The sequence below is a fragment of the Enoplosus armatus genome, chromosome 15, assembly GCF_043641665.1.
Source record: "Enoplosus armatus isolate fEnoArm2 chromosome 15, fEnoArm2.hap1, whole genome shotgun sequence".
NCBI lineage: Eukaryota > Metazoa > Chordata > Actinopteri > Centrarchiformes > Enoplosidae > Enoplosus > Enoplosus armatus.
The window spans coordinates 18,773,565-18,801,333 of NC_092194.1; the positions used below are offsets into that span (position 1 = coordinate 18,773,565).

Here is a 27,769-nt window from a genome sequence, read left to right on the forward strand (position 1 = left end):
GCAGTGTCCAAACAGACTCCCTGAACTCTTGGCTCACAGATTTAACTACATCTACAGTAATCAGTCCCTTTTTCATTGCATTCTTGAATTGTAAATTCTGCACAACCTGGTCAGATATGAGTCTTTTGAGTCCTTTTGGCAATTGCAGAAGTTCAGTGTTGGACGGTTTTCAAAATGCAGTCCTCCAAAACAGCTTCAATGTTTTCAAACACTGCCCCCCCCTGTTACCTCTCTCCCACCCGCCCCAGAGTTTTCAAACCCTCTGCGGCTTTAGCCTAGCCGACCAAACCTGTCGTTCTTCTGTGAGTGCCTGGTGCAGCTGGCACAGCAGAAACTGGAGTAGTACGAGTTGGAGCAAAGCCGTGCGTAAACTATCAGCTCGCAGTTGGCAAGCTCAGGCTGGTCCACGCATTCTGGCGGCACATCAACACCTGAAACAGCAGAGTTGAAAGACGTTTTTAAAATCTGTTCAATACACAGAACGTTGTGTGCCGTTCTGTGAAGCAAATTACTCTTGAAATGACTAAATCACAATGCCAGTGTTGTTCCGCTTGTTTGTTCACCTGCATGGCACAGATCTGTGTTTTCTGTGTTGGATTTTTTTTTTGTTCTAACATTGCTGAAAACATTGGCCTCATTCGCCTGGTAGAATCTGGTGAATCTGGTTCAAACAATGCTTCTTTTCAAATGTGCAGTATGTTGCAAATGGGTGCATAAAAAACAGCTGAGTTTAATGTATGATTCTCACCTTCTTTTGTGTCTTTAGTGACTCTGACTTCAGCCGTGGCGCTCACAGAGTAGATGCCAGTGTAAGCGTTACAGGTGTAAGTGCCCTCATCTGAAGGCTTCACGTTATTCAGGATCAGACTGCCGTCAGAAGACATCAGGATGTTACGACCGTCTGGACGCACTGGTACACCGTTTCTGTAGGAAGAGAGGTTCACGTCAACCTCAACTGAAGAAGAAGATGACTTCTACTTCGTAAAAGTCATATTTCTGTATGTAAATTCCAGCACAGTTTGGTTTTATCTTACAATGTTCTTATAAAGCAATCTAGATTTTAGAGTAACTCCACAGAAGACAATATAACTTCTCCTATCTCATGTATATTACTGGGTTTATGATTTATGAACCTTGTGTTCATGGAAATGTTTATGAAAACAAATGAAACATATAAAAAGTTAATTAGAAGTTGGACAGAAAAGTTAACTTCCCATTCACTTGTTTTATTTTGGAAGACAAATATCACCTGAATATCTTTCAAATAAAAACCCTTTAAAGTTAACTGCTTTCTTTATTAGGAAAGTATTCTTGTTTAATTTGTGTCACATTTATATCTTACTTTGAAACTCTGCAGTTCTGTGCTGTGCTGATGATTCTTGGGCACAAAACTGAGCATCCGCTCATCATCAGGTCTAACAGGATAAACACTTGAGCTTGATAATTCAATGATTACCTGGACCAGCCTATATTGACGTTGTCTCCCGACACCACACAGGGGAGTAGAGCTGTGCTGCCTTCCGACACCTGGATGTTATTAGGAGCTGTGGTGATCTTCAGGTCCGCTGGACAATAAAACCAGAAGACGACAGTGATTTATTTCAACCTAAAAATCCTTACACCCTCATAAGTTCACACTGAATTATTCTGGATATCAAACTCCGTCTATCGTAATGACATTCAGATATACTGACCTCTGCTGGTGAGTAAGTGAAATTACAACATCAACAGAAGTCTGTTGATTACTGGACACACAGTACTAACGAGCATGGTAAACATCCGTTTAGCTCGATGGCATGAGTAAACTTCACCTTGGACTCTGAGCTGCAGCTGTCTCTGCTCCAGCTGCTGCTGAGAGGAGGCCGTACATGTGAAGACACCGGAGTCCTCAGACTTCAGAGAGCCGACGACCAGCGTGCCGTCTGAATGTTTGGTATACCTGTAGCACAGCAGTAAGTCAAGACACCTGAAGGGTAACCTTCACAGTCACAATACTTCTGTTTATACAGTTACGCAGCGCTGTGTATGTGTGTGTGTGTGTGTGTGTGTGTAGCTTACAGTGGTGGAAGAAGTATTCAGATCATTTACTGAAGTAAACGCATCAATACCACTACAAGTAAAAGTCCTACATTCAAAAACCAATGATGTCTGTTTGACACGAGAACGGATGGATGTCATTTGCTGAATCGGGAAAGTTTCTCTGTGCACACACACTGAGAATAGACTTTACAGTGAAGTAGGAGGCATCTTGTGTCTAGTAGTAAGTAAACTACGTTTGAAAGGGAAAATATGAACTTGCTTTTCTCTAGACTTCAGTTACAGTTCCTTAGAATCACGGTCAGATATACTGTACATAAATTAGCAGAGCGGTGTGATTATTACCTGAGGTCACTGAGCGTCTGTCCGTCTTTAGTCCACTGAATGTTTACAGACTGAAGTGCAGAGGGAGGCACAATCCTGCAGGGCAGTCTGGCAGTTTGTCCTGCTCGCATTTCCAGCAAAGATGAGCTTGACCTCTCGATACTGAACCTGAGGGGAATTACAGGAACCGAGAGCTGATGTCTGAGATCGTTTCATCATTCACATTTAATATACATATAGAGGACATCGTAAAGATGTATTTTGTGTCTATAATCTGTATGGAGAGAAGAGAGATTGTTCTTACCGAGGGAAAGGACCATCTCTGGGCAACAAGGTAGGAGTCGGCTGAGATGATCCCTCTATGAGACACACACACACACACACACACACACACACACACACAGCTGGGTGAATTCACTTACATAATGTCACATTAACACATCATGCGTAAAGCCTGGCTAACTTTTCAGGGTCAGCATGTTCTGACACAACCTATGACATCATCTATGACTAGGCTTCACCCCAATCGTCTGGATTTTTGTGTGACGGACTAATTGGGGTTAAAGTAGGTCAAATTAAGGTCTTGACCGAATCTGGCCCCAATTAGCCCATTGCAAACTGGGTGAACGTTTTATTTCTCAAAACATCAGCATGCTAACATGTTTACCATGTTTATCATTTTAGTTTAACGTGTTAGCATGCTTACATTTCCTAAATAGTACTTAACACAAAGTACAGCTGAGGCTGATGGGAATGAAATTGGTTCTGCAGGTATTTTGTCAGAGACAAGAAAACATTATTACAATTCATGTGCACTACGAATATCTCTAGCAAATTTCATGGCAATCCATCGAGTAGTTGTTGACTTATTTCAATTTTAGTCACAAAGGTCAACCTCATGGTGGCGCTCGAGGAAAGGTCGGGGGTCACCAAAGTCAGTAGGATTCATCCTCTGAGGAACATGGATCGCAAAATGTCAAATGTTTGTTGAGCTATCGGACCAAAGTTTTGGACCAACCAACTGCCAGACAGACTGACATTGCCATCCATATATAGCTTGCTGCTAGCATGGCAAAAAATTCCAACAATCACTTTAAAGGAAAAAATCGTTAAACACCAAAATCAAAATTAAACCAGATGAGTAAAAGGTTCAAGGGTGCAAACTGCTTATTTCCGGTCTCACTGTAGAGTTACTGGTTAAGGAATTCTTGTACAATAAATCGACTACATAAAATGATTTCATACAGATGCATTACCTGTGACGGACAGGTAAATGTAGCGGTGGTCTCTCTCCTGTTCACGAGTCGCCACGCACAAGAACCAACCAGAGTCTAACTTAGTGAGAGGACCAACTAACAGGGAGCCATTGGGCTGCTGGTGATGCCTGAAGAACAAATAAGTAAAGAGGGTAGAGAATCATCACAAACACTGACAGAAAGCAAAATTAAATGTATATTAAGAGTGTGTGTGTGTGTGTTTCTTCTGACCTGTGAGTAGACAGAGGGATGCCGTCTCTCCTCCACTCCACGATGACCGTGGACGACGGCGGCGGGCTGACTCTGCAGGGCAGCACAGCTGTCTGGCCGACTAAAGCTTCCACTGTGGAGGGGTCAGTCTTATCGATGGTCACTTCTCCCAGGGTCAAACTGAGGAAACAGGAGGGGATACAAGGAAGGAAGGAAGGAAAGGAGGAAAAGAAGGCAGGAGGATCAGGAGAAAGTTGGAAAACAAAGAACGAGAAGATTAAAGGGAGGAAGAGAACGAAAGAGTCACTTTATGCTCTACTGTTGGTACTTTTATTAGCAGTCACCAAAGCAAGCATAAAGATCGCTACAGAAGTTTAATAGAGAAAGCTCAGAGAGAAAAGACAGAGAAGAAATCCAGCTTTGACACACATGCAACATATAACAGTGACAAGACAAACCTTCACCCACAAAACAGCAAATTCAAAGGTAAAAAATCAAAGGTGACACACACAGAGACAAATGTTCCTTACACCAGAAAAAAACCCCCAAAGTGAGTTCCCAGCAAGAAGCAATGTCCCCCAAAGAAAGCTAAAAACTAGGATGTAGCTAATACACACAACCACACAGATGTAACGTGGAGACAGACAGAGTTTAGTGACTACACACAAACAACGACAGATGAAGCATCACAGCAGAACCTTTATTAGTTTGGTCTGATGACATCAAGGTGACAACACAAAGCCCGAAGGTGGTGGCGACCGACACAGTGAGGTAGCAGGCACAAATAAGCACAAGACGACAAACATTTGACTGTAGACAGACAGTGATGAGTCCCAGAAGCATTAAACAGGAGAGCTGTCCGTTTAGGCTCGCTGTGAGGTTGTCAACTTCTCCACACATTTTGTCGAGGTTAAAGGAAGAAATGAGGTGTTGCTACTTAGGCAAGCGTGAGAGCGAGAGTCTGTGGAGCTACAGTAGCATAGCTGTGGTGTATTTTACAAAGCAAGGGTTTATATTATATTAGCAACACAAGCTTGATGTGAGTCTACACACTGTAAAGAGCATGTTGCATTATATAAAGCACAACACAGGAAATATTCTGTTATAAATGAAAATGGGAATGGTCGTCTTCAAAGAGTATCTTAACACCAGCCTGTTTTACGCTTTAAGTCTCGGGTGTGTTTCACCTCCAGCTACCACACCCAGCTGTGATGTACTGACACACCCTGAAGTACACTTCTACATCACTGCAGCAAAGTGAGGAGTTAAACCACCTGACCAGAGGTCACCAAAACAAGATTTTCAGGGGGTGTTAAGTTACTCTTTAAGTTAGCTAAGTTTGTCTCAACAGCTTGGAAAAGACGGCAACATAGACTATTAATTCAGTCTTCTGTTGCGTTTTACAATTACAGCTTCATTAGTAATTGCTCAATTTTACTGAAGACATTTAAAAACCTGATTGTGTGAATTACGTGAACTGGTATCCTTCACTTTCTACATTTTTGTCATAGTATAGAAAATGTTTGTACCTAAGTCTGGACCTGGTTTATATAACTTTGTCGTGTAGGACTTGTAGGACCATGCGGGCTGGGAATATTTGTATACATGACACAACTTTAAGATCAACTTCTTCATGATATTTTGGGGGTAAGTGAATGATGCACATGATTTGACTGTGGATGGTGTTTCACTCTCCTTCAGCTCACTCTTTGGCTCTACTCACACTCAGGGCAGGGCTGAGTGGATTGGGGCTCCTTCAGCAGGGGTAGAAAGGCTGTTAACAGCATTATGAGGCCAGCGGAGGCGGGGCTGGGGCAGGGAGTGAGCGTTTCGCTGTGCTCCCTGGGTCTTCAGGGTCTTACCTCGCTGCTGGGCCGGTGTGCTGTGCAGCAGTAGCAGGGGAAGGCCGGCGGAGGCGCAGCTGGACTCTACCTCTGTGGGCATGTGTGGCGGCACTTGTGGCTTGTCTGCCGGTGCCGCTGGTCGAGCCTCCTTGGACTGTGAAAATCCTCCCCATGTTGCGTGACCCCCCACCTGTTGACCCTCCAGAGGTGGATCCACCTGCTCTAGATCCTCCTCCAGCTGCGGTGCCTGACCCAGATGCGGTGCCTCCTCCAGATGTGGTCCTCCCAGGGGTGGATTCTCTTCTAGGAGTCGGCTCTCCGGCGGGGGCGACCGGCCTCGGGCCCTGCTGGCTCGGTGCAGGCACCTGGCACACCCTCTGGCACTCGGCTCGGGTCATGAAGTTGTTGCTGTTACCGTGGCAACTTCCGTACCAGAAGTGCACACACTTGGAGGTGATGACGTCGTAGTGGTAGCGTGATATCCAGTTGCTGCAGGAGCCAGCAGCACGAGGCAGGGAGCAGATGGAGCGCTCGACTACAGCAGAGAAAAAGGTGAAGTTACCAACACGCAGTCTCCAGGCTGTGAAAGTTTAGTTTTTCCTGCGCTTTCAACTATATCACATGATCTTCATTCATAGATACAGTTTGCTCAGTAGATCATCCTCTGATGAAGACCATGTGAAAGCTGGTGAGGGGACCTTGAGTTGGGATTGTTTTGTCATACTACTACTTTTAAGGCCAAGAAGGAACTTTAATGCTTTTCTATCTCTATTTTATCCAAGCATTGAACTTTGAGGGAAACATTTTCATTAATTTTTCTCATCAAGCTTTTAACAAATAGATTTTGGATCGAAGCCCATGAGTTCTCTAGTTCTCCACATCTTTCATTACAACCAAGACTACAACCCCCGAAAAACTGGATTTAAATTGATCACAATCATTAAGCTGAAGATTCAAATCCGATATCTGGGCAGGAAAGCTGCTGACACTACTTCCTGTGAGTACAGCCCTCAATCACTGGCAGTGGAGCTTCTGAGTGGCCAAAAGCAGAAGACTGTGGTCGTACTGAACAGATCCACATGTGAATTAATACTAGTTGATGACCAAGAAGCAGCAAAACCTTCTTTTTTTATGCACAAAATGAATGTGTAATAATGTATTTGTAACTTCTCAGTCTCTTACTGTGGTTGGGTGGGTTGGGGCAGCCCTCCCCGTTGGGTCCTCCTGCAGGTGTGGTGCGGTCATAACAGCACCCGTAGGTGGTGGTACGGCACTGTATTGCATTCTCAGTGGGAATCGTTGAAGCAGCCTGAGGAAACGTGACATGACATAGTGGAAGAAGAAAAATGAACACATTAAACAAGCTAGAGAAACAATGAAAAATTGTATATGCCTCCAAAAGAAATACAAATTATAAACATTTTTCTGCTGATCTTTCTGATATCTGTTTCATTCGGGGCAGACGATACCTTTTAAAAGCAAATATCTTTTTCACACTGTCTCCCATATCATATATAGAACAGTCTGTCCAAGCCTGTGAAAAAACTGTATGTATTTCATGTATATTTGCTTACAGTGGGTGCAGGGGCCACATACTCCACGCAGCCCTCCTTGTTGGGGCCCTGAGCAGCCCTCACTCCGTCTTCGCAGCAGCCATAACTGACACAGAAGGGAGCAGGCACAAACAATAAAACACTTTGTACAGAAAGTTTGGGCCAAAAATAACACAAATGCTACTTTGACATTTCTAAGAAAACCTCGTCCTCGGTCTGGTCACTTAGTGGTAGACACTGTGGTCGAGCGTAATGACAAACAATCTCTGGTTAGAGTGGCCACACAGACATAAAAGTGACACCCAGACAAAGGCTCTAAAACAGACTCCATATGCAGCCTCAACCACGGTGTAATGACAGGTTGGAGCTGGATACCTGGTCTGAATACAGGATGGCTGGGTAGGAGTGGGAGCTGGGGCCCGTGGGCAGCCCAGACCCTGGGGGCCCCCGGCTGAAGTGCGTCCATCTGGGCAGCAGCCATAATAGGACTGGCTGCAGTGGAGGGCCGGGGCGGAGCTGTGAGGGTCGTGGACCGTGTTCGTCTGGGTCGGATCCGTCTCCGGCCTGCGGGCTACGATGAAATCAAGCGGGAGGAGAGTTCACACATTGTACATGCAGACTAGACCCCACAGTCCAATAGAGAAGTTTACACATCGCTTTAGAAATGTACAATAGAGTCGAAGCTATTGTGCTTGAGGCCACGCAGTCTTCACAGGAGGCTGAAGCACAAAAGAATGCAAAAAGAAAAGAACTGCTACAAAACACATAATTAACCCAAAAAAATAAACATTACTAAACAATGTGTTTATGGAAATATAAAGCAGGGGACGGCGGAGAATGAATTGGGACAAGTAGTTCCAGTGATCAGAATAAACAATCTCACAGGAAATGAACACTAGACCTCAAACTTGAAATTCCTGACCACTGGGACGGTGCCGCAGAATGCCAGAACATGCCAAAAACACCACAGCCAGCACTTGCACACTTCAGTGCTTCGGAAATATTTTAATCAGGCTGACAGTGCCCATGGACCCCTGAAAACATGTCAATAAGGCCTGGATAATTAGTGCTGGGACAGGGGCTGGATGGGGTAAATGGGGGGGGGGGGGGCTGACGGGCACAAAGTGACAGGAGTTATATCAGCAGAGGGGGGGGGGGGGGGGGGTACAGGGGAACTAAAGGGTAGGAATTTCTTTGGTCCAAACCACAATAGATTTTTTTTAAACGAACAAGTTGCAGTTCCAGAGAGGTTTTGCTGATGGCGAAAAAAAGAGATAGCAAACAAAAGAATTAGCAAAAAATTAATAAAGTTCATAAACTATTAATTGTTTGGTACACAAATCCACAGCTGATGCATCTTAAGCACGATGGGCTTGTCTGCAGCATTATATATTTTACCCTCTTTGGTGCTCAACAACAACAACAATAACAACATGCGCCTCAGACTGTTTTTGCTTTAGACTTTTTGAGTAACTAGTAGTGGCTAAAAGGACATATCTGTCATCAACACAAAATGTTTTGGCTGTGGACACATCCTCAGTTTCCTAGACAGATCGATGATGCTATGACCAGGAGACGCCGTTAACCGACACATAAACTTTGAGATAGAGTCCAACCTGTGGCGTGGTCCGGCACGTAGGGCTGGAAAACAGTCTGTGTGTTGTCGTGTCCTTGTGGGTCCTGAATGCTGGGGACCACTGCACAAAGAGCAGGTAACACAAAACAATGAGAGCTCAGTGTACAATATATGTGTGAGTGGTTGAATTATCTTGGTGTAGACAGTGACAGAAACTATAATACTGTCATGTGTTTGACTTTTTATTGATGAATTTTCAGCAGGTGACTACTCTGCTCAGCCAGTGAGGCTACTGATGCTCATGCTAACTAGTTCTTATTGACTCAGTCATTTATTCTTTACTCCAGAAATCAAGCAGAAAAGTTGAATTTCTGAGTGTACTTCAGGATTTTTCTAATGATAGTGCTGCTATGGCCCGGTGTGTAGAGAAATGAAATACATTTAGTCTCATTAAAACGTCATGTGAAGTACGGCAAAACATTTATACATAACATTGCAAGAATGCAAAATCTAATTTAACATGTACACTCTTGCAATACAGTACAAAACAAAAAAACAACAATAGAGCATGACAATTTATGTTGCAGGAGCAAGAGGCCTAATTTAGGAGCTCATTTAGCATGTACTCACCCTGTGGCCTGTAGCAGGACTGGGAGTTGCAGCGCTCCACTGTGGTGGGTTTGGGATGGACGTTACATTGGTCCACCGGGTACAGGTTCCTCTCTTGGTCTGAGCAGATCACCTGCCGCTCTCGAGAGCCGGAGCCGCAGCTCTTAGTGCACTGGAGGAAAATGGAGAGAGATTACAACCAATGAAAACACCCACGATAAATGCACATAAGTGTCCCTGCATTGTTTGTGTTTGCCGTTCCCCATCCCGCTCACCAGTCCCCACTCTCCGACGTGCCAGCTGATCTGTTTCAGGCAGGCCACCATCTCACAGGGGCGGACGGCAATCGGGCGGAGCAAAGTGCTGCAGGATGTTTCCTCCAGCCTCATTCCTCCTGAACCAACACAGGTGACTTCCCTGGTCTGTTCACCTGAACCACAGGTCACTGAGCACTGCAAACACAACAGCACAGCTTTTATAACACAGATTACACATACTCTTGCATGTGAAAATGTTATTTAAGATAAACTTAAAACCATAGTTTATGTCAGACAAATGAAGACACATCTAGACTAAAATCTGCAGCTGGTGTTTCTTAAGAGTCTGTAATTCTATCCAATGTGCTCGCTATTCAAATGTGTCCAAAGTTTGCGTCTAGTGTTGTGCTTCAAGGCTTATAGGGCTCGTCTAGCTTCAGTTTGGGCTTCTCATGTAATCTTGGATTGATGATTACATTCAAGTCATAGAGTTAAGCATTCGTTCATCCACCTGCTATTTTGAAGACATTTTCAAATCCCACAAAGGTTCTTCTTTACAGCTGAAGTGAAGGATATTTTGTCTGCTACTTAAATAAGATGTTTGACCTGTTAACAAGATCTTCACAATCCTTTCTTCTTCAGCCACAAGAGATAGAAGCAAAGTCACACATCGAATTGCTTGTCTTATATGACATATTTATTATTATCATTATATTAGTTAAAAATGTTTCTATATTTTGCAGCAATATTTTTCACTCCAGTTGGATACAAGAGTCAAGCTAGTTATGCTAAGCTAAGTGTGCTAATAAATGTAGTATTGCTGTAAATACAGAGCAGTGCAGATTTTGCACCATTAATCTTGTGTTTGGCCCAAACTGTTTGTTCAGTTTGGATCAGTTTCACCTCTCTGTGGTCTCCTGCAGTTTGGTGCTTCACTCACCGCGCTCCATCGAGTCGCACGATACTCTGCACACTTGTGCATGTTGCAGGTCTGCAGAGTGGGTGGTGCCTCAGCGTAGGCGGCACAAATGGCATCCTCCACCACGCGGGGGCCCGCGGCATCGTGGGAGATGCACTCCACTCTGCGCACCTGAGAGCCTCCACCGCAGGTAACCGAGCAGGTGTTCCACTCACCGGTTCTCCAGCTGGGAATCCCACCAGGAGGGAGGAGAGACAGGACGCAGAAGTCAGGAGATGTAGTAATGTAGTACAGAAAAAATGAAGAGAGTTTCATTCAAAAAAAAAAAAAAAAATGTCCTGGTTTCCTGCTGAAGCTCCTCTTCATATTTCTGGCCAATGACATGAGAAATAAATTCTTGGGAAGTGCAGCATCAAAGAGCAACTGAACAACTCCTGATAATCTTGTTTTAAGGCAGTAATGTAATATTATCCATCAATATTCCCATAATAAACATATGCTAAACGTTCATTAGTTCAGATACATATCAGTGTTTTGGAATGAAAACCTTCAAATGCAATGCTTATAAAAGGATGCATCGTTTTAACAACACAGCTGCCGAAAAAAACTACCAAACTACTAGACACATGATTATGTGAAAAACATCCTTTTAGAGACTTGAGCGTCTCTGAAAGACAGAAAGTGTTTTTCACCTCCTGGTAAGTTTGAACAGACACTGATTACTAGAAACAGACTGAAAGCAGGTCTGAAGACAGAAACTCTGACCAGCAAGCTCACATTTTATCTCCCAAATCTCACACATGTACTGTTTCTGGTCTTCCGTGCAGTATATCTTTCAATTGAGGGATAATGAGGGTGCGGTTAGCGTCACCCGAGCTTCATAAACATCTCAGGTTTCTGAGCAGCAGCAGCATCAAAGAAAAGAAGCAGGAAATACCAGAGAGTCACTGACTGAAGCCCTGGCTCTTTATTATCACACCGCTGCTGCTGTGTCTGCATGACAACCTTTAACCTACGAACACACCAGCTACACTAATGGACAGGGACAGAGCGTTTTACAGTTTGCTAAAGCAATCAGGCAGCAGCCCAGCTCAGGGATCAGGTACAGGGGCCACAGGTTGGGAGGTTAAAGAAGGAGGAGGCCTTTGATGGAAATCTGGCGACAAATCACCACTCGGTCTCCCTGGAGAGAGACTTTAAGTGTGTCCGAGACAAATGGGGATCATTTAAAGGTTGAAAGGAGATCTCTGAGCTGGACAGTTGCCCCACGCCTTCGTTCTCACCCCACATGGAGGAACAGGCTTTGCGCTAAACACAGATGCTAGAGTCAAACACATCTGACGGGGGAGAGTTTGTGACAGACATTTCAATCAACATTTATGAATTTTGGCACTTTTTAGAGAAAAGTAGCTTAAGATGTTTTCATTTTCCAGGTGTCAAAGTGGATGCGTGTCAATTAAGAGCATTACTAAAATCAGTCGTGCATGCTCAGGGAATCGGCAATCAGAGAAAATAACAACTTAATGATTTAGATCTCCCCCTGTGTTTGCTATCACCTAAAACTTCACTACAACTATAGACCCTGGATTACCTTAATACATAGGCCCTGGGTCTTTCTGAGGATCTCCACAACTGTGGTGGATACTGGTACGCCATCCTTTCAGATAGTCATAACACACCGTCAACAGTCAAAAAGCTGCTCTGAAGGTTATTTTTGGCACAAAAAATAACTTTCAATGGAACAAAAATGAACTCTAGATGCTGTTCACCTTAGAAAGTTCTGCCAAAGTCTACTGAAATGTCACATTTTACCAGTGAAGTTTGACGGATGTTTACCTGCGGATCTGTGGGCATGGATGGGGGTTGCATGTGCGGTTGGTCTGCGGCCTCGGCAGAGATGCGCAGAGATAGTCGGGGTAGGCCTCGTTGTCAATGGTGCAGAAGACCAAACGAGACTGGTAGCCTAATGAAGGAAGAGAATGAGAACTGACTTGTTTAATTTTCCAGGAAGCAGGATTAAAAAAAAAAAAGCTTTAAACAAGTACTGATCTGCATTCAGGCATGTTTAAATTATTGACTCTGACCTGATCCACACTCTCTGCTGCAGGCAGACCAGGATCCAAAGCTCCAGTAGTAGCCCTCTCTGGAGCGTCCATTAGGAAGATAAAATTCATACTCCACTCCTTGGTTTGGCTCCTGGCTGATCAGCTGTACATACAGATTACATTTACAGAGACTGAGATCATTCACTCAAAGTCAGTACAATACTTTGGTCTAAAGTGACTTAAGGCCAGATTCCTGGTCCTGGGGAGGATGAATCCTCCTGTTTTTGTCTAGTTGTCGACATGATATCTAAGAATAAATATATCACAATAAAATAACATAAAACACAGTTGTGTTCCCAAAATGAGGAATCCCTTTGATTTTAAAGACCCAATGACCTTTCGTCTAGTGCCACCCGCAGGACAAACGTAACATGGCAACGCTCAGTAAATCAAAGTTATCAATATGTTGCTCAGTCTGATTTGTATTGTGGGGTATAACGAACCATCGTAAACACAGCTTAAGAGACTTGAGTTAAACCTGCAATAACTTTTTTTGGCCACTTGGGGGCAACACTGGCATATTATCACCTCATATGGAAAATAAGGAAAACCTCAAAGAAAATAAATGAAAGCATGAAAGACAAAAGCTGTCTCAGTTTATGTTCAATCTTACCTCCACAACAAGGGGCTCAGTGGTGGGGCCGCGGCCGATGATGGTTTCAGGGACGTTGTCACCCTCAGCTCCTCGCTGGTAGTACAGCATAGTTCCAGCGATGGGTGTCGCCCGGGAAAACTCAATTACCCAGTGGCCATTGAGATAGTACTCACCACGCAGGTTCTTGATAGCTGGCCACGCATAGAGGTTATAGTCACTACGTGTGCAGAATACAGTCAAACATACTACAAGCTGTGTTCTAAAACGTCAAACTCACCAAGGTAGTTGCGTGTGGCCACTGTTTCTCTGATGCTGATGGTGGTGGCTCCAACAGGGATGATGAACATCTGGTTGTAGCCTGAGATGAACATGAGACATAACTTCTTTCACACACCCCAACTACAAAATGCTATAACTCAGACAAACTTAGAAAAATCTACATCTCTGACATCTCTCTTAGAGCCTTCTGGTACTTCAGTGATGGAGAAATGACAAATGTGATGATTTAAAGTTAAAATTGTGCAGCGTACCAGTTGGCAGGTCGCGAACAGAGAAGCTGTTCTTGACACTGTAGCAGGACTGTCCGCTACCCCCACACTGCAGGCAGGGGTCTTCCTGCTGAGGAGACTCCAACATGTTGTCACAGCCCAGACGCTGAAGACGGAAAAAGCAGGGAAACATTTCATTAGCACTGTTACTTCCTATATGGTGCTGAAATTGACTCTGAACGCAGATACTCCAAACTTTATAAACAGTTTGAAAACTTTCAACAATGATTAGATGTGTTTTGTCTGCCAATAATGTAATTTGTCTTTCATTCCTCTTTAGAGTCCAAGACAACAAAGTTTTAGTGTCCAGTGATGACCTAAAGGCTGTTTAGACAGTTTCCCATCCTAACAATGTATATCAACACAAAAATAACATTTGCACATAAAAAAATAAACCCTCAAAATAGCCGTTTCAGGGGCCAAACCGATCAAGACCTGCTTTAACAAGGTGTAAGAGAAGGGGAAATCTGTGGGAGCACAATGTTTCTGTGAAAGTAGCAATCCTAAAATCAAGCAGGAGCTGGAGGTTAAATAAGTGGAGGTTTAAAAAAGTAAAGCAACAATAAGGTTCACAAATAAGACCTGAGAACAGAGTGGACTTTGGGACGCTGCTCCCCGCAGAGGAGGTGATGAAGACATGATGACAGAGGTTAAACAGAGGAGGTGTTTCATGAGGAAAAAATTGCTGCGATAATAAGTGTTTGACATTACCACATAGTGAAACTAATCCTCCGACTGTGTCCACTCTGATTAATGAAGTGAGTTTGTGTGATCTGAACCTCTGAGATGTTTTATTTCTGTGACTTTGATTTACAAAAAAATAACGGATAGACCGACTAATCATGTGATTAGATCAAATCTACATGTGATTACATTTTTTTAACAATTAATAACAAAACATATAGGGAAACAAAAAAAAAAGAAAACCTTGCAAATTAGTGAATTTGATAATCATTGATCATGGGTCGTGCACAGGAAACAGCCTCCACTACTGATATTTGAGATTTGACTGACTTTTACACCTGCTATTAAGATATATGTATCTGGATTATGACACCGGATCCACTGAAAACATGCAAATCCCTTTTAAGGAGGCTAATTCCAATTTAAAGCACACTTATATTGGGAGTGCTCAGGCCAAAATACCACTCTAGCTCTAGATCTAGTTCTGTTGTAATATTAAGGCTAAAATGAACCATAAACCTAAATGTAACCGTAACCCTGTGTGACGTAGAGATCCCCCTTTTAATTCTTAACTCCTGACCCTTAAAGACGTCTGACAAAAGATGCTAATTAGAAACAAATATACTGTATCTCAAGTGTGTGAGGTTTCATTTTCAGATAATAAAATGAAAGTTAAAGCTCAGCTGCTGGTGGCCGTTGTTTCAGAGACTGACATCTGATTTCGCAACTACCACTTCAACCTGAGGTTTTTTAAGTACTGATCTGAGAAATGATTGTTTTGTGACATAACAATTCCCCAGTTTATCACCTTAATAGAGTAGATTTGATCTCTCATTGTTTAACATTTCATCTCATCTCTTGTATGTGTTCATGTTTCTGTGCAGCCTACCTTGCAGACTCCATCCACACAGACGTCCCTGCGTCCAGGGTGACAGGGCGTACCATCAACCACGGAGCTGCGGTGGCGATAGAAAAAGTTTTCTCCTCTTGGCATGCAGTTCAGCTCACAGGGGTTCTCAGCTGTCAAAGAGACGAGCTTCATGTTAGATCAAAGGCAAGTTCTCTCAATTCATTTCACAATCTGACCTCAATTCATCCACGTTACTGTTGATGCCTAAACCATCCACTCCACTACTACTTTTACTTTGCCTCTGACCTCCATAATATGGGAGCCACTTGAAGCGTTTCCCCTGGAAGTCAGTCCCATCAAACTGGGAACACTGCTCTTCACGGAAATCCTTGGATCCCTCTGGACAGTCCTGAGGGGAACGATGGGAGGCGGCGGAGAGGTCAAACGACAATTAAGCAGAAATACTTAAAGGTTTAAAACAACGTGAAACATCCCACAAACAGAGAGAGTCAAATTAATTTACTTTGATGTTAGCTGTCATTCATCCTTGTGACAGCTACATTATGGATCAATCAATAATGTTGTTTATAGGCCATACAATGATTATAAAATGATGCTGATGAGCTTTACATATAAACATTTCAAAGAGAAAAGAGCTTAAGATGTGTTTGTTCACCTGGATGTTGCAGGAGCGGTAAGACTTGTCTGGTCCCACACAGTTGTGTCCTCCATCAGCCCTGTATGTAGGATATGAAGCATCACTATGAGACGCTGGGTGATGTTTTTTTATAGATTAACCCTGATGCTTGACCAGATGTGGAGACAGAATTTTCCACATTATCTTCTAAAAACTCAGGTACAAAGTAGTTTATGTGAAAGTTGAACCGAGAAGAAAAGTAATAAATCTGTGATGTCTTATCTGCTTTGTGAAGCTACAAGAGCTGATTCAAATAAGCCTCATATGATATATTAATCCACTCACTTTTAAAGGAGTGCTCCAGTGATTAAGCATTACACTTCGAATAAAGTCTGTATCATTACGATATATTTCAAAAAGGAATGGTCAAAAGTGAAGCAAAGATGTTATAGGTAAAGCTCCAAAAACAATGAAATCCTACAGTTCCCATGATGCAACAGGATAGTATCTTTCAATAGACCTCCCCTCTGCCTCCTAACTCAGCAGACCAGACCCTGATAACCCCAGACTTCAGAAAGCTCCTCCAGAGCCACAGAACACAAAAAACCACTTGCTGAGTAGAAACTGACATTCACGTGTAAAATCGGGGGATTTGTGTTTTCATTAGCCTGATCGGTGCTTTAAAAATCTGCTTCTGCATCTTTTCTGACTAAAGTTTCATTAAAACTTTCTGTGTTGTGACGCTGAAACAGTTAATGACTAGGTGAGGCTTCAGCACATGTATGCACTGCACTGCACTCACAGAAATAACAAGTTGCAGCTCTGACATTAAGTGGCATTCCTCTTTAATCTGTGCCTGTAAAAAAAAAACAAGCTCTCAGCAACAGGAGAAGCCTCATCATCACTGCTGAGCTCAAAACTGGTACATACATCCGCGCACACGCCGGTGAGACAGCAGATTGTTTTGCCACCCTCCCTTCCAGCCATCCTTATAACTCATGATTAAGTCACCTCCAAAAGTACCTGCCCTTAGGCCTGAAAACAAGACACGCTCCTGTCAGCACGCCAAAAACTAAAACATGTCCAAACACTCAACATGACAACATCCAGCCTTCAACTCTTTACCTGGGAACGGAAAATAAAGATTTGGAGCACCAGACAGGACTTTCAATTTAAAACGATACATAACGTAAAATTATTGATCACACAAAATTAAAATAGATTATAGCCCATGACTGACAACCTTAATGCCACTTGCAACGCCTTTGGATGGAGGGGAGTTCCTGTAAAGCACACAATGAGTCAACAGCAGTCTAATCATAGTATTTAAAGGCGTGATTCTGGCAAACCTGGCAGACAAGATATGACAGAGTTCATCCAACTAGGTAGCAGAGGGCAGGACTTCTTCCCTGTTATTCATCATTGAACTGAAGAGGAGAAAGAGACTCACTGACAGACTGTCTGACTCACTGACTGACTGCATGGACATGTTGGAAACCAGATCAATGGATCAGTGGATACAGTCGATCTATCAGGGCTCTCTTTCCCTTATTGTCAATGTGAAAAACTACATTTTCCTACATTTTGCCTCCACATAAATGCAACAAACAACATGAATCAGAAAACTGTTTGAACATGTTAAGAGAAACAGCTCATTATAGACGACAGGCTGGTGGGCATCTTTCTTCCAAAAACAAAGGCAAAACAAATCAAACTTGCCCTTTTTATCAAATTCCCTCAGAGTTACTGCTCAATAACTGAGGCACACTTACATCCTGCTGAGCACTTTATGGCCAGAAAGACTGTAAACTCAGAACATGCAGCTGATGAATGACAGATGCTTTTTTTGACTGTCGCATATCGCATGCGGCGGTATATCACGTTAGATTGGAAGATATCACAGCAGCAGCGACCTTTGATGGGAGGTTAACTACTGTACTATTTTGTACTATTTTGACGTACTTGTACTTTGCTGGAGTATTTCCATTTTATGCTACTTTATACTCCTAAATATAGTACTTTTTTACTGCACTACATTCTGACATTCATCTGCTGTCTTATAAACATACGATCAGCTTATAAAACATTTTTTAAACATTAAACCAGTGACTTACAACTTATCTGAAATCTCATGTTTCAGATGTCTATGAGTCCTATATGTCCTCTAAACTTATAGCTGCTCAAAAGGTAAAAGTACACAATATAAATAAAGCAAAGATGGAAGAAAAGTCCAAAAAATGAACACACATTGGTTCAGCAGAACTTGACACCTGATGCATATTGAGACTAATCTACTGACCTGCATACACATTGATGCATCAGTATTAACAATATAATAGTGTCATATATAATAATACATCAGTCACAGGGGACATCTTTCTGTAGAACGAGTACTTTTTGATACTATAAGTAGATTTTGTTGCTAATACTTCTACTGAAGCAGGGTTTTGAATGACTTGAACACTCCACTTTCCACCTCATGAACACACTCTTTGTGTTACATGAGGCAACATGCCGGCTGGATTCCAGCAATACGAGCTCTGAGAAGAACATTTACATTGTAAGCTGGCAACAACAGCAAGCATGACTTCATCCCTCCTCACTGTGTCCTGTTCGGTCAGAGGTAAAGAGAAGCAGCTTTACAAACCAACAGAAAGCCATATTTAATGAAATGATACTTTAAAAAGCCAAGACACGATGTGCAGCAAAGGTTTTTTTAAAACCACTTCTGAAGTCTATCCAGCCAAAAAGGGGCAGATAGAAATGTTCTCTCCCCATCGGATCCTCTTCAGCAGCCAACGGGCAACACCCAGCAAAGAGAAGTCCTTTTAATGTTAAGGGGCCCCTCCCTGCAGTCTGTTTTGGATGTAAGACAAGCCCACGTCCTCCAGACTTCAAGGCATTCTTTTACAATCAAGATACAGTCTGTACCCATGAACCTCACAATTAGCTTTATTCACCCTGTGTGTGTGTGTGTGTGTGTGTGTGTGTGTGTGTGTGTGTGTTCAGGGCCTCACAATGAGCTGAGTTCGTCAAAGAGAGGCTGACTGTGCGTTCCTGTGCAGTGTGTGTGTTAATACACGAGTGTAGGCATGTAGGTGCATTAGAAATAGATGGATATAGGCAGGAGACATATTGTACCTGTGGGTGACGCAGCGCCTGGTTCTCATGGTCACTCCGCTGCCACAGCTGCGGCTACATTCTCCATAAGGACCCCACTGGTCCCAGTGATCCACACTGGGCACCTGGACACAGGACAGCAGTTTATACACAACATCACCCTGTAAAAACGCAACATTCACCCATCCAAGTTTCTTCTACAAACCAAACCTCGCTGAGTTCATTCTTTGCCGCAGAAACAGCAACTGTTTAAGAATAAACTTTGAAACTCGATTTTTAAGCCAACATGGACGAGAGATCATTATAGTGCTCAGAAAAATGAAAATCTATTAGATTAGCGTCGTCCTTTAATTACATTTTGTTCAGCGTGAAACATTTCTTTGGCACCAAAGCTCTTGTTGTGACCATCAGATAGAGGCCAAAAAGTTAAATATACTTATATGTTTCAGCCAAAATGACACTGATACACCAGTTGTCATTATACTTATCATTACATTGTGTACACACATTGGGTCCAGTGGGGCTGCAACTAACGATTATTAGTTCTTTACAGTTATACTTGATTATTCTTCGATTACCCATCCATCCATTCATTAGCTATATCCACTTATCCTTTAGAGGGTTGTGGGGAGCTGGAGCCAATCCTAGCTTCCGATCATTGTCTAGATTAATCAATTAATCATTTGGTCTATAAAACATCAGAAAACAAGATGACGTCATTAAATGTCTAGTTTCTCCACCCAAAAGTCCTAACAGACATTTCTTGCTTTAAAAATGACTTAAACAAGTAATTGATTATCAGAATAGTGAATCAAATTTCTGGCGATCAACTATCGATTATTGGCCTAATCGCTGCAGCTCTAAACAGAGTATAAACCGCACTGATTTAGGTTTCTAAAATCAGATTGATGTCTTCAGTGGATCCACTGGGAGTTTACCGAGAGCGCTGGAGCCAAGAGCAGCTGAAGGATTACCAGAAGCAGGAGCATCTTCGTTGTTCCCTGGAAAAAGAAAACAAAATGAGACACACATAGTTAGTCACTGTGACTAATAGAGGCTGTTACACATTGAGCAACTTTTTGGGAAACAAGTCAGTATAACAAGAGCGGAAACTATAATTGATGTGAGACACAGGCCAACATATGCAACAGGACTGAAGAGACTGAAAGGGGCAAAACCTCTTTCTTATCTCATCCAACAACAGTAAACACAAAACAATAAAAACCAAAGTATCAGCCTCAGTTTTGGCTGACGTTCTGTTCACATCAGTTTTGTTGCCCTGCAGCGTTTCCTGAAATATTGCCAAGTATATAAATCAGTTATAAATCAGATAGATTTCGATCTTTAAGATCGTCAAACTGAACATTGTGACTGATGCAACAGCATGTTCTGTGGTTTTGTTTTGGAGCCACCAACCACGGCAGATAATCAACAGCTGGATCTGCATCTGCGGGTTTAGTTGGTAAAGTTTATGTCTGATGAAAACCTCGTATGTTGAGGATGTCAATTTCAGCTTTAGTTAGTCCGACCGCCACACATGGCTCAGTTTACCGAGAGGTTTCGGAGAAGGAAATGTACATTTTTTTCAGTCCAAAGAAGAGGAAGTAATCCAGAGCTGAAACAATCAGTCAATTAATCAATTAGTCGATTGACAGAAAATAATCAGCACCAATTTTGATAATCTTTTTTCCATTTTTTAAGCAAAAATGGAAAAACATTTACTGACTTCAGTGTCAGACTGTAAAATATGTTGGTTTTCTTAAGTCTTCTATGACAGTAAACTGAATATGTTTGAGTTTTGGACGGTTGCACAACATTTTAAGATGTCATCATGGACTTAAATAATAAATACTGATGGACATTTTTTCTGACATTTTATGGACTATAAATGATGAATAGAGAACACAATCAGCAGCCCTAAAGTCACTAACATTTCCCATTCCAACAAAGATAACACAAGCATGTATATTAAGGCCTAATGACGTGCTGAAATGTATCTTCATCAATACTTTTTAAATCTCTAAAAGTTAAAAGCTTTTTGTGACCAACACTTGCATCATTTCCCTCCACAATCTCATCACTTAATTCCTTAACTGAGCTAAAACTCTTTCCTTTGTTGCATGTGGAGAGGCTGTTTGTTTGTTTTTTCCTGCACAAATGGGGGGTTTCTTGCCCCCCTGAGAGAGAGAAGGGGGTCGGCTTGAGCTGCCAAACCACCTCTGACCCTGTCTGCCAGGACGACCAAATGCCCCGGCAGTGAGGGAAGTTACCCTGCAGCCATGAACACCCGACAGGGAAACAGGCAAGAAGTCAGAGGGATGATTGTGTCAGAGAAGACATGTCTGATCCTTCTCTCTCAAACACAAACACTCACTGCACCAAAAGCCCCAAATTGAGCAACTTCATGGTGTCATCATCCCTGGGAGGTGGTAATCTGAGACTGTCCAACAGCATTCATTTACATCTCAACAACTCTGCACAGACAAAGTAAGCTATCCCCAACCTGATGATTAGGGCTGCCAATAGGTTATATTCATTTCCAATTAATAGGTTGGCTTTTTACATTAATCAATCAATCGTTGAGTCCATAAAAGGTTGGAAAAAAGACAGAACCCAAAGATAATCAATTCACAATGATGTAAAACAGAGAAATTTGACAACCTGGACCTGGTGAATGACATTTTTGCTTGATAAATTGAATGCCAAAATTGTTGTCAATTCATTGTATGCCCATCAACAAATCCATTAATCGACTGATCATTTCATCAGTGTTGTAGCCTAATTGAGAAATGACCTTAAATATTTGAGATATAAACATAAGGTAAACATTCTTCAGTTCAGATGCAAATCATTGTGTTTTGCAATGAAACTCTTCAAATCAAGAATGGAGGCTTCAAGTTTCCACATCACTCTTTTGCAAGTTGAATATTGGACCAGGATTTGATTAGTGATGTCACAAATCATGCTCGTAGGCCCGCCCCTGAAAATTGGACTTTCAATGAGCAGATAGAAACTTTTAAGACTCAAACTCTACACATGCATCAATCTGCACAGTGAAGCTCAAACATTCAACTGTAGGAACAAGAAGACAAACACGTTTCTGAGTGGAGGGGAACTTTAAAGAAAGTCGTGCTAAACAGTAAGCAGGTTTTTTTTGCTCGATAAATACCCTCGAATTAATAATCAGCCATAAAAGAATCTTGTCAGTTAACTTCTAATGAATTAATCTGATTGAAAGGCTTTCTAGTCACTCTGATATCCTCTCAGTACAAATGATATTCTTAACCCTGAATACAATCAACCATTAAGCACATTCTTTGTGAGATTCCTGCATCCCTCACTTCTTATTGTACCAACTCATAAAGCCTTCAGCCTCGAGGCTGTACAAGCTTTTATCCAACCAAATTAACTATTATTCATCAGGGCAAGCAGTGTCTTGTGTTCTGTAAATACGTGTGTGGGCCTAGTCTGGGGCACCTGGTCAGTCTGGAAAAACTATTACATTTATGATATTTCTATAAAGATTCAGCAATAAATCAACTATATATTGTTTATCTATGTCTATTGTAGTTTTCAATGACTTAATTAACCTTACAGGTCTATTTCAACGCCTATATCTCCATAATATTCCTATAATATTCCAGTAAGCACAGATGTCTATGGTATTCAACAGCAGGTTCGTTTTTATTGTGTCCCTTTAATGATCCCTGTGTCGTGATATCCCTTTTTACTTACAGGGTTACTTTTGTTATTTCTCGTGAAAGACGTGTATCTGAATCATGATTCTGTCAAGTTATAAAACACCTTCTCTCTTTAATCCCCCACTCTGAAACTTAATGTATATTTTTATGTTTTTCGCAGAGCAGCCTCCTCAGTCCAATAAAAATCTGTAATTTAAAGGAACTCTGACATGAGAAGAAACCTTCATTGTCATTTGGCTGGAATCATTAGTCTACTCACCCTGTTCAGCGGTTTGAAATGCGGTTTCTTGGAGTCCCAGACCGCCGGTGGATCCTTGCGGAGGACCGTGCAGGGCGCAGCAGGACTGACAGCTGGTTTCTCTCCGGAGCTTTGACCTGAAGATGCGTCTGAAAAGAGCTGCAGTGTCCTGGATATGTGAGGAGGGTTATGGCTGGAAACCTTTGTCTCTCTCTCTCTATATATATATATATACATATATATGTCTTCTGTCCAACAGGAAGCCGACCAGAAGAAGAAGAGAAAGTCCTGTTGGTTAAACCTCCTCCGCGGCGTCATCAGCGCGCTTTTTAACCAGCAGCTCATCCAGCCCACCTACAGCCCCTCCTGACGGAGACCGGGATCCTTTTACGCGCAGTCTGTAATTTCAGACCGTACAAATAACAGTTAATGAACGTGTTCGCTTGTCGTAAGGCCCCAATAAGAATATCCTCGATGGGGTTTTGAGTTTGAGTTTATTCCCACTTTGCTAAAACCAACTCGTCACGATAATGATCTCCCACTGAACATGTAATTCCAGGGTGCTCATCCAAAATCATCTCCTCTGAAAGTTTGGGGTCTAATGGAGCAGCAGGGTTATAATCTTTAGCTGAAAATGGCTCCCAAATGTTACCTTACTTTGTCAAAAAAAAGAAGTATGTTTAGTACGAGGATTTAACCTTTTGTTTTGTTGATGTCGGCTTTACAGACTCCAAAGAGTTCAGCTTTGTTAGGCACTTAATACATTACCCACAATGCAACTCAACTGCTGACAGTTCTGTGCGTTATGCTAGTAGCGGCTAATGTAGCCTCGAGCCGCTAGCCTCAAGCAGAGATGAGCGACAGAAGTTTGTTAAACTCACTTCTTTCTAACTCTTACTTCCCCCTGGAGCCACAAAAAGTCTTTAAACAACTTTTCCCCCTCCTCAACACCTGTAAACAGACTTTGAGGTACATGAAAAGGCTAACATCAACATGCTAACACGTCGATGTTTAGTGGTTCACATGCTAACATTTACACTAGTTAGCACAAAACACAGAGTACAAGTGAGGCTGGTGAAGAAGTTATTCGTTTTGCAGGTATTTGGTCATAAACTAAAGTATTAGACAAAGTGAATTTTTTTTTTTTTACCGGATGATAATGCTAGATGAAAATGTTGATCCTAGGTGGCGCTAGAGGAAGTGTCAGATGATCACCAAAGTCATTAGGAGACATTGTGTGGGAAACATTAATGTCTTTGGTGCACACAGAGATTTTGAGATATGTAACTGAGACATTGTCATTCCTGGAGCCGGGCTGCTAACTTGGCTAAGAATAAACAACAATTGCAAAATCAGCCATTTTTTCTTTTAAAATATTTTTTTCTTTTCTTCTGACTTTATTAAAATCCAATAAATCCCTTTGTCATAAACTGGGCTTGCACATTTGATGACGAAACATGGCAATTACCATAATGCATTGTTAGGAATAATTCATGTATTTATATATATTTATATAAATATTATATCTCTCTATGTTATCTGGGCTACACATGAAATATATATATATGCCATTTGTTTGCCAAAAAGTCATTTGCAGACCCTGTTAGACCTCTTATGAACAAACTGTTATAAAACTCCAATAAACAGAAATCCAAACACCCTCATTTGGGTTTTGGGAGCATAAGAAGTACCATCAGCACCAATCACAGACATAGAGCACATTGAAATTCATTGTATTGAACCACATGTTACAGCTGAGTCCTCTGAGACAGACTTTTTGAAAACATCAGGTCAACAATGTTAAGTATGTTTTTCGAGCTGTTACAGATGGTCCGCAGTCTCCAGAACCCCAAATGTTCTAAGAAAAAGGGGGGAAAAAAACAAATCAGTTCCTGAAGTTAATCTTCCATTTTGTTTTCTCAATAATTCAAAAGTCTGATCTCAGATGAACAATAACACAAAGGCGCTCAGAAGAAGTTGACAGTTAAATTGCTAAATCACCCTGAACATGTTCAAACTGCATCAAAGCAACATGGAAAAGTGATCATTTTGGGTTTTAAAGAGGAAACCGCCACGACCACTACCAAAGCTATGTTTAAAGATCTGCCAATATATGTTTCCCAAAAAGATTTTACCTCTACCCCTCCCCTCCCCTCCCCTCTCTTCTCTTTTGGGGGTGAGGTTTTACTAAACATCCCAACTGGCCTCTAAAATCAAACACTGTGCCGAGTTATGTAGTTGTGGGCTCACATAAAAATACATCTTGGGTGTAATGTGTACTTGTTTTGAGCTAACTTTCTACTGTTTAAATCTTTGATGTTTTTGTGTATGTGTGTGGGATTCATTCAGAAAGGGTGCGTGAAACAGCTGGACAGCCATTTTTTTCCTTCACATATGAACAAACAGTTTCAACGCCCCCAAAACCCATTCAGGCCACATGTTTGTTTATCTGGTTCCACCGAAGGATCTTTTTCCATGTTTAGGCCGGACTGAATGACTCACAGCAGGCACCAGTATAAATGTTTAAAATCAAAGCACTTCACAGGTAACCATAACCTTTCTAAAGGGAAGGAAAGTTCAAACCAAAACACCACTTAAGTTCAATGGACCATCAAACTGTGTCTGATGCGTTTTACCTCCTGCAGTCTCATCTTAAGCTTCTCGTAAAGAAAGTCAACTTGTCATTTATTTATAGTTCCCAGAAAGCCAGTTTGTCCAAACAGCTTGTGCAGTACAATCCAAGTGGTTTGCAGCACATGTACAATATAATTTCTGTACACTGCACAATCACTACTAGTATGAGGCAGTGGTAAAAGTACTCCAATCCTTCACGTAACTAAAAGCAGCAATACCACACTGTAAAAATACACTGTTACAGTCAAAGTACTGGATTGAAAATGTTGTTAAAGTAAAGTATCTAAAGTAAAAGTACTCAATGCAGAAAAATGTAACATTTTGATGTTGTAGCTGGTTGAAGTGAAGCTATTGTTATATGTATATGTATATATATATATATGTTTTATATACTGTTGGTTAGTGTAATCTATAACAATGCATCATATTTTATTAACTGATCATATGTTTTTAAAATTGTAAAGTAGATAAATGTAGTAGAGTAAAAATTACAATATTTACCCATGAACTGTAGTGAAGTAAAGTGGCATAAAATGTAAAGTACCTCAAATTTGTACATAATTACAGTACTTAAATGCACAAAGTTACTTTCTACCACTGTTGTATGGAAATGTCAGGAGATAATGGGATAAATATTTGACCTCTTGCAGAAATGTAAAACTGAGAAAAGACTTGATGTGTCTCCAAGGTCAAGAATAAACTTTGAACCCTGAACTTTTCAGCCAAAATGGAAAGGAAAGAAGAAACCTGCTGTCTTTGGTTACCTGATTACCTTTCCTCTGTCGCCATCATCAGGGCAGAGTTTCCCTTTGTTGATGAGTGTGTATCTATGAGTGTACCACCAGAAATACATCTATTGACGTGCAGAGTTACTGTCAAATCATTTGAGTCACTCATCGTCTTATTCTATTGTTGTTGAGGTTGGAAATAATTGGACTGGTGTTATGAACTGGTTCCCAACATGCAGGACTGAACCACCCAGTGGGTCCCAGGATAATTATTACGTATTAAGTATTTTTCTGACTTTTCTCTAATTTTTGCTTTTGTGAAATACTGGATTATTATGTTAGCTTTAGCCAGAGCTGTTTGCTAGCTGTTTTCCTGTTCCCATTAGGCTAAGGTAAGCTAACCAACTGCTAGCTGTAGCTTCATATTTAGCGTACAGAGACGAGAGCGGTGTCAGTCTTTTCATCTAACTCTCGGCAACAGAGCAAATAAAATGTTTACTTATTGCTTGTTTGAGTTCTTTGAATTATTTTTTAAATTTTAGTTCTTGAATATTAAGATATTTAACCCAAATATATTTGAAAAGGCATTCAAAAGGATTCAGATGAGCACATTTAATACCAGATTCAGGTTTAATAAAAACCCCAACTTTAGTCTTTATTCAGTTGTACATGATGCAAAAAGCCATGATTGTCCGTTTCAGAAATGTTCTCAGGATTCAAACGTACTGAACATTCGCAATACTTTATTGGGGGACATGAATAATACACATTAAGCCACATTTGCTTCTTTCTTTTCAGTTATTTTATGTCTTTTGACCCAGCGTGGAGGGAGGCACGTTGAAGTCTCCCGTCTCACAAGGTTGAGGGCAGGAAGGGATAATCAGGTATTTTTAGCACTTTGACTCTACAAAGACCAAACATAGATGACCACCCACTTCTTCTGGTCACTGAACAACTAAAAATAATATCCAATGGCTGTTGTTGACTAAAATATTTACAGGGGCAGTGCGCGCTAGCTTCCAGGCATGTTCTTGTTTTAATTATAGACACCTAATGAGCACAATGCCTTGAGCACAATCTTTGCCCACTTTTGTAAAACTCCACATTTTCCACATGCACATTTCTTACAGACCTCCAGTTTTGATTCCTGGTCATTAAGTCTAGCCATGGCTGTAAAAGGAGCCCTAAGCCACAAGGATTTAAGTTAACATTCAAATTACTGAGCTTTACATCCATCCCCTCCAAACCTAAAATGTACACATATGCAGACAGAAAAAAACACACTTTCTATACGTTAAAGAAAACAGCTGTGCCCAGTTTAGCATTCATGCCCACCCAGTATTT

The 27,769-nt window shown here is 41.6% G+C and overlaps 1 protein-coding gene across 1 annotated transcript; it reads right to left on the reverse strand.

The window, feature by feature from the left end:
• Positions 1 to 270: 270 nt before the first annotated feature.
• On the reverse strand, positions 271 to 23,381 carry paplna (papilin a, proteoglycan-like sulfated glycoprotein). The gene is made up of 29 exons (XM_070920761.1): positions 23,332 to 23,381; positions 23,085 to 23,232; positions 20,063 to 20,125; positions 19,146 to 19,249; positions 16,044 to 16,104; positions 15,674 to 15,776; positions 15,407 to 15,537; positions 13,816 to 13,939; positions 13,563 to 13,643; positions 13,304 to 13,476; positions 12,670 to 12,793; positions 12,422 to 12,548; positions 12,177 to 12,242; positions 10,607 to 10,811; positions 9,685 to 9,861; positions 9,431 to 9,581; positions 8,841 to 8,921; positions 7,600 to 7,795; positions 7,246 to 7,330; positions 6,854 to 6,980; positions 5,690 to 6,206; positions 3,849 to 4,007; positions 3,618 to 3,745; positions 2,666 to 2,720; positions 2,383 to 2,529; positions 1,812 to 1,939; positions 1,457 to 1,565; positions 749 to 924; positions 271 to 431 (listed from the first exon to the last, which is right to left on the reverse strand). Exons 1-29 carry the CDS (start codon positions 23,379 to 23,381, stop codon positions 271 to 273), a joined length of 3,957 nt encoding a protein of 1,318 aa, XP_070776862.1.
• Between the last annotated feature and the right edge of the window lie 4,388 nt (positions 23,382 to 27,769).

What these genes read in the sequence shown, in the direction of transcription:
- paplna (XM_070920761.1), bottom strand. Translation starts at nt 23,381, where the DNA reads ATGACGCCGCGGAGGAGGTTTAACCAACAGGACTTTCTCTTCTTCTTC. An exon ending in GTGGCTCCCATATTATGGAG is followed by an intron (nt 15,538 to 15,673) that starts GTCAGAGGCAAA and finishes TCTCTTTGACAG; the next exon opens with CTGAGAACCCCTGTGAGCTG. An exon ending in AGAGATGGTCCTTTCCCTCG is followed by an intron (nt 2,530 to 2,665) that starts GTAAGAACAATC and finishes AATTCCCCTCAG; the next exon opens with GTTCAGTATCGAGAGGTCAA.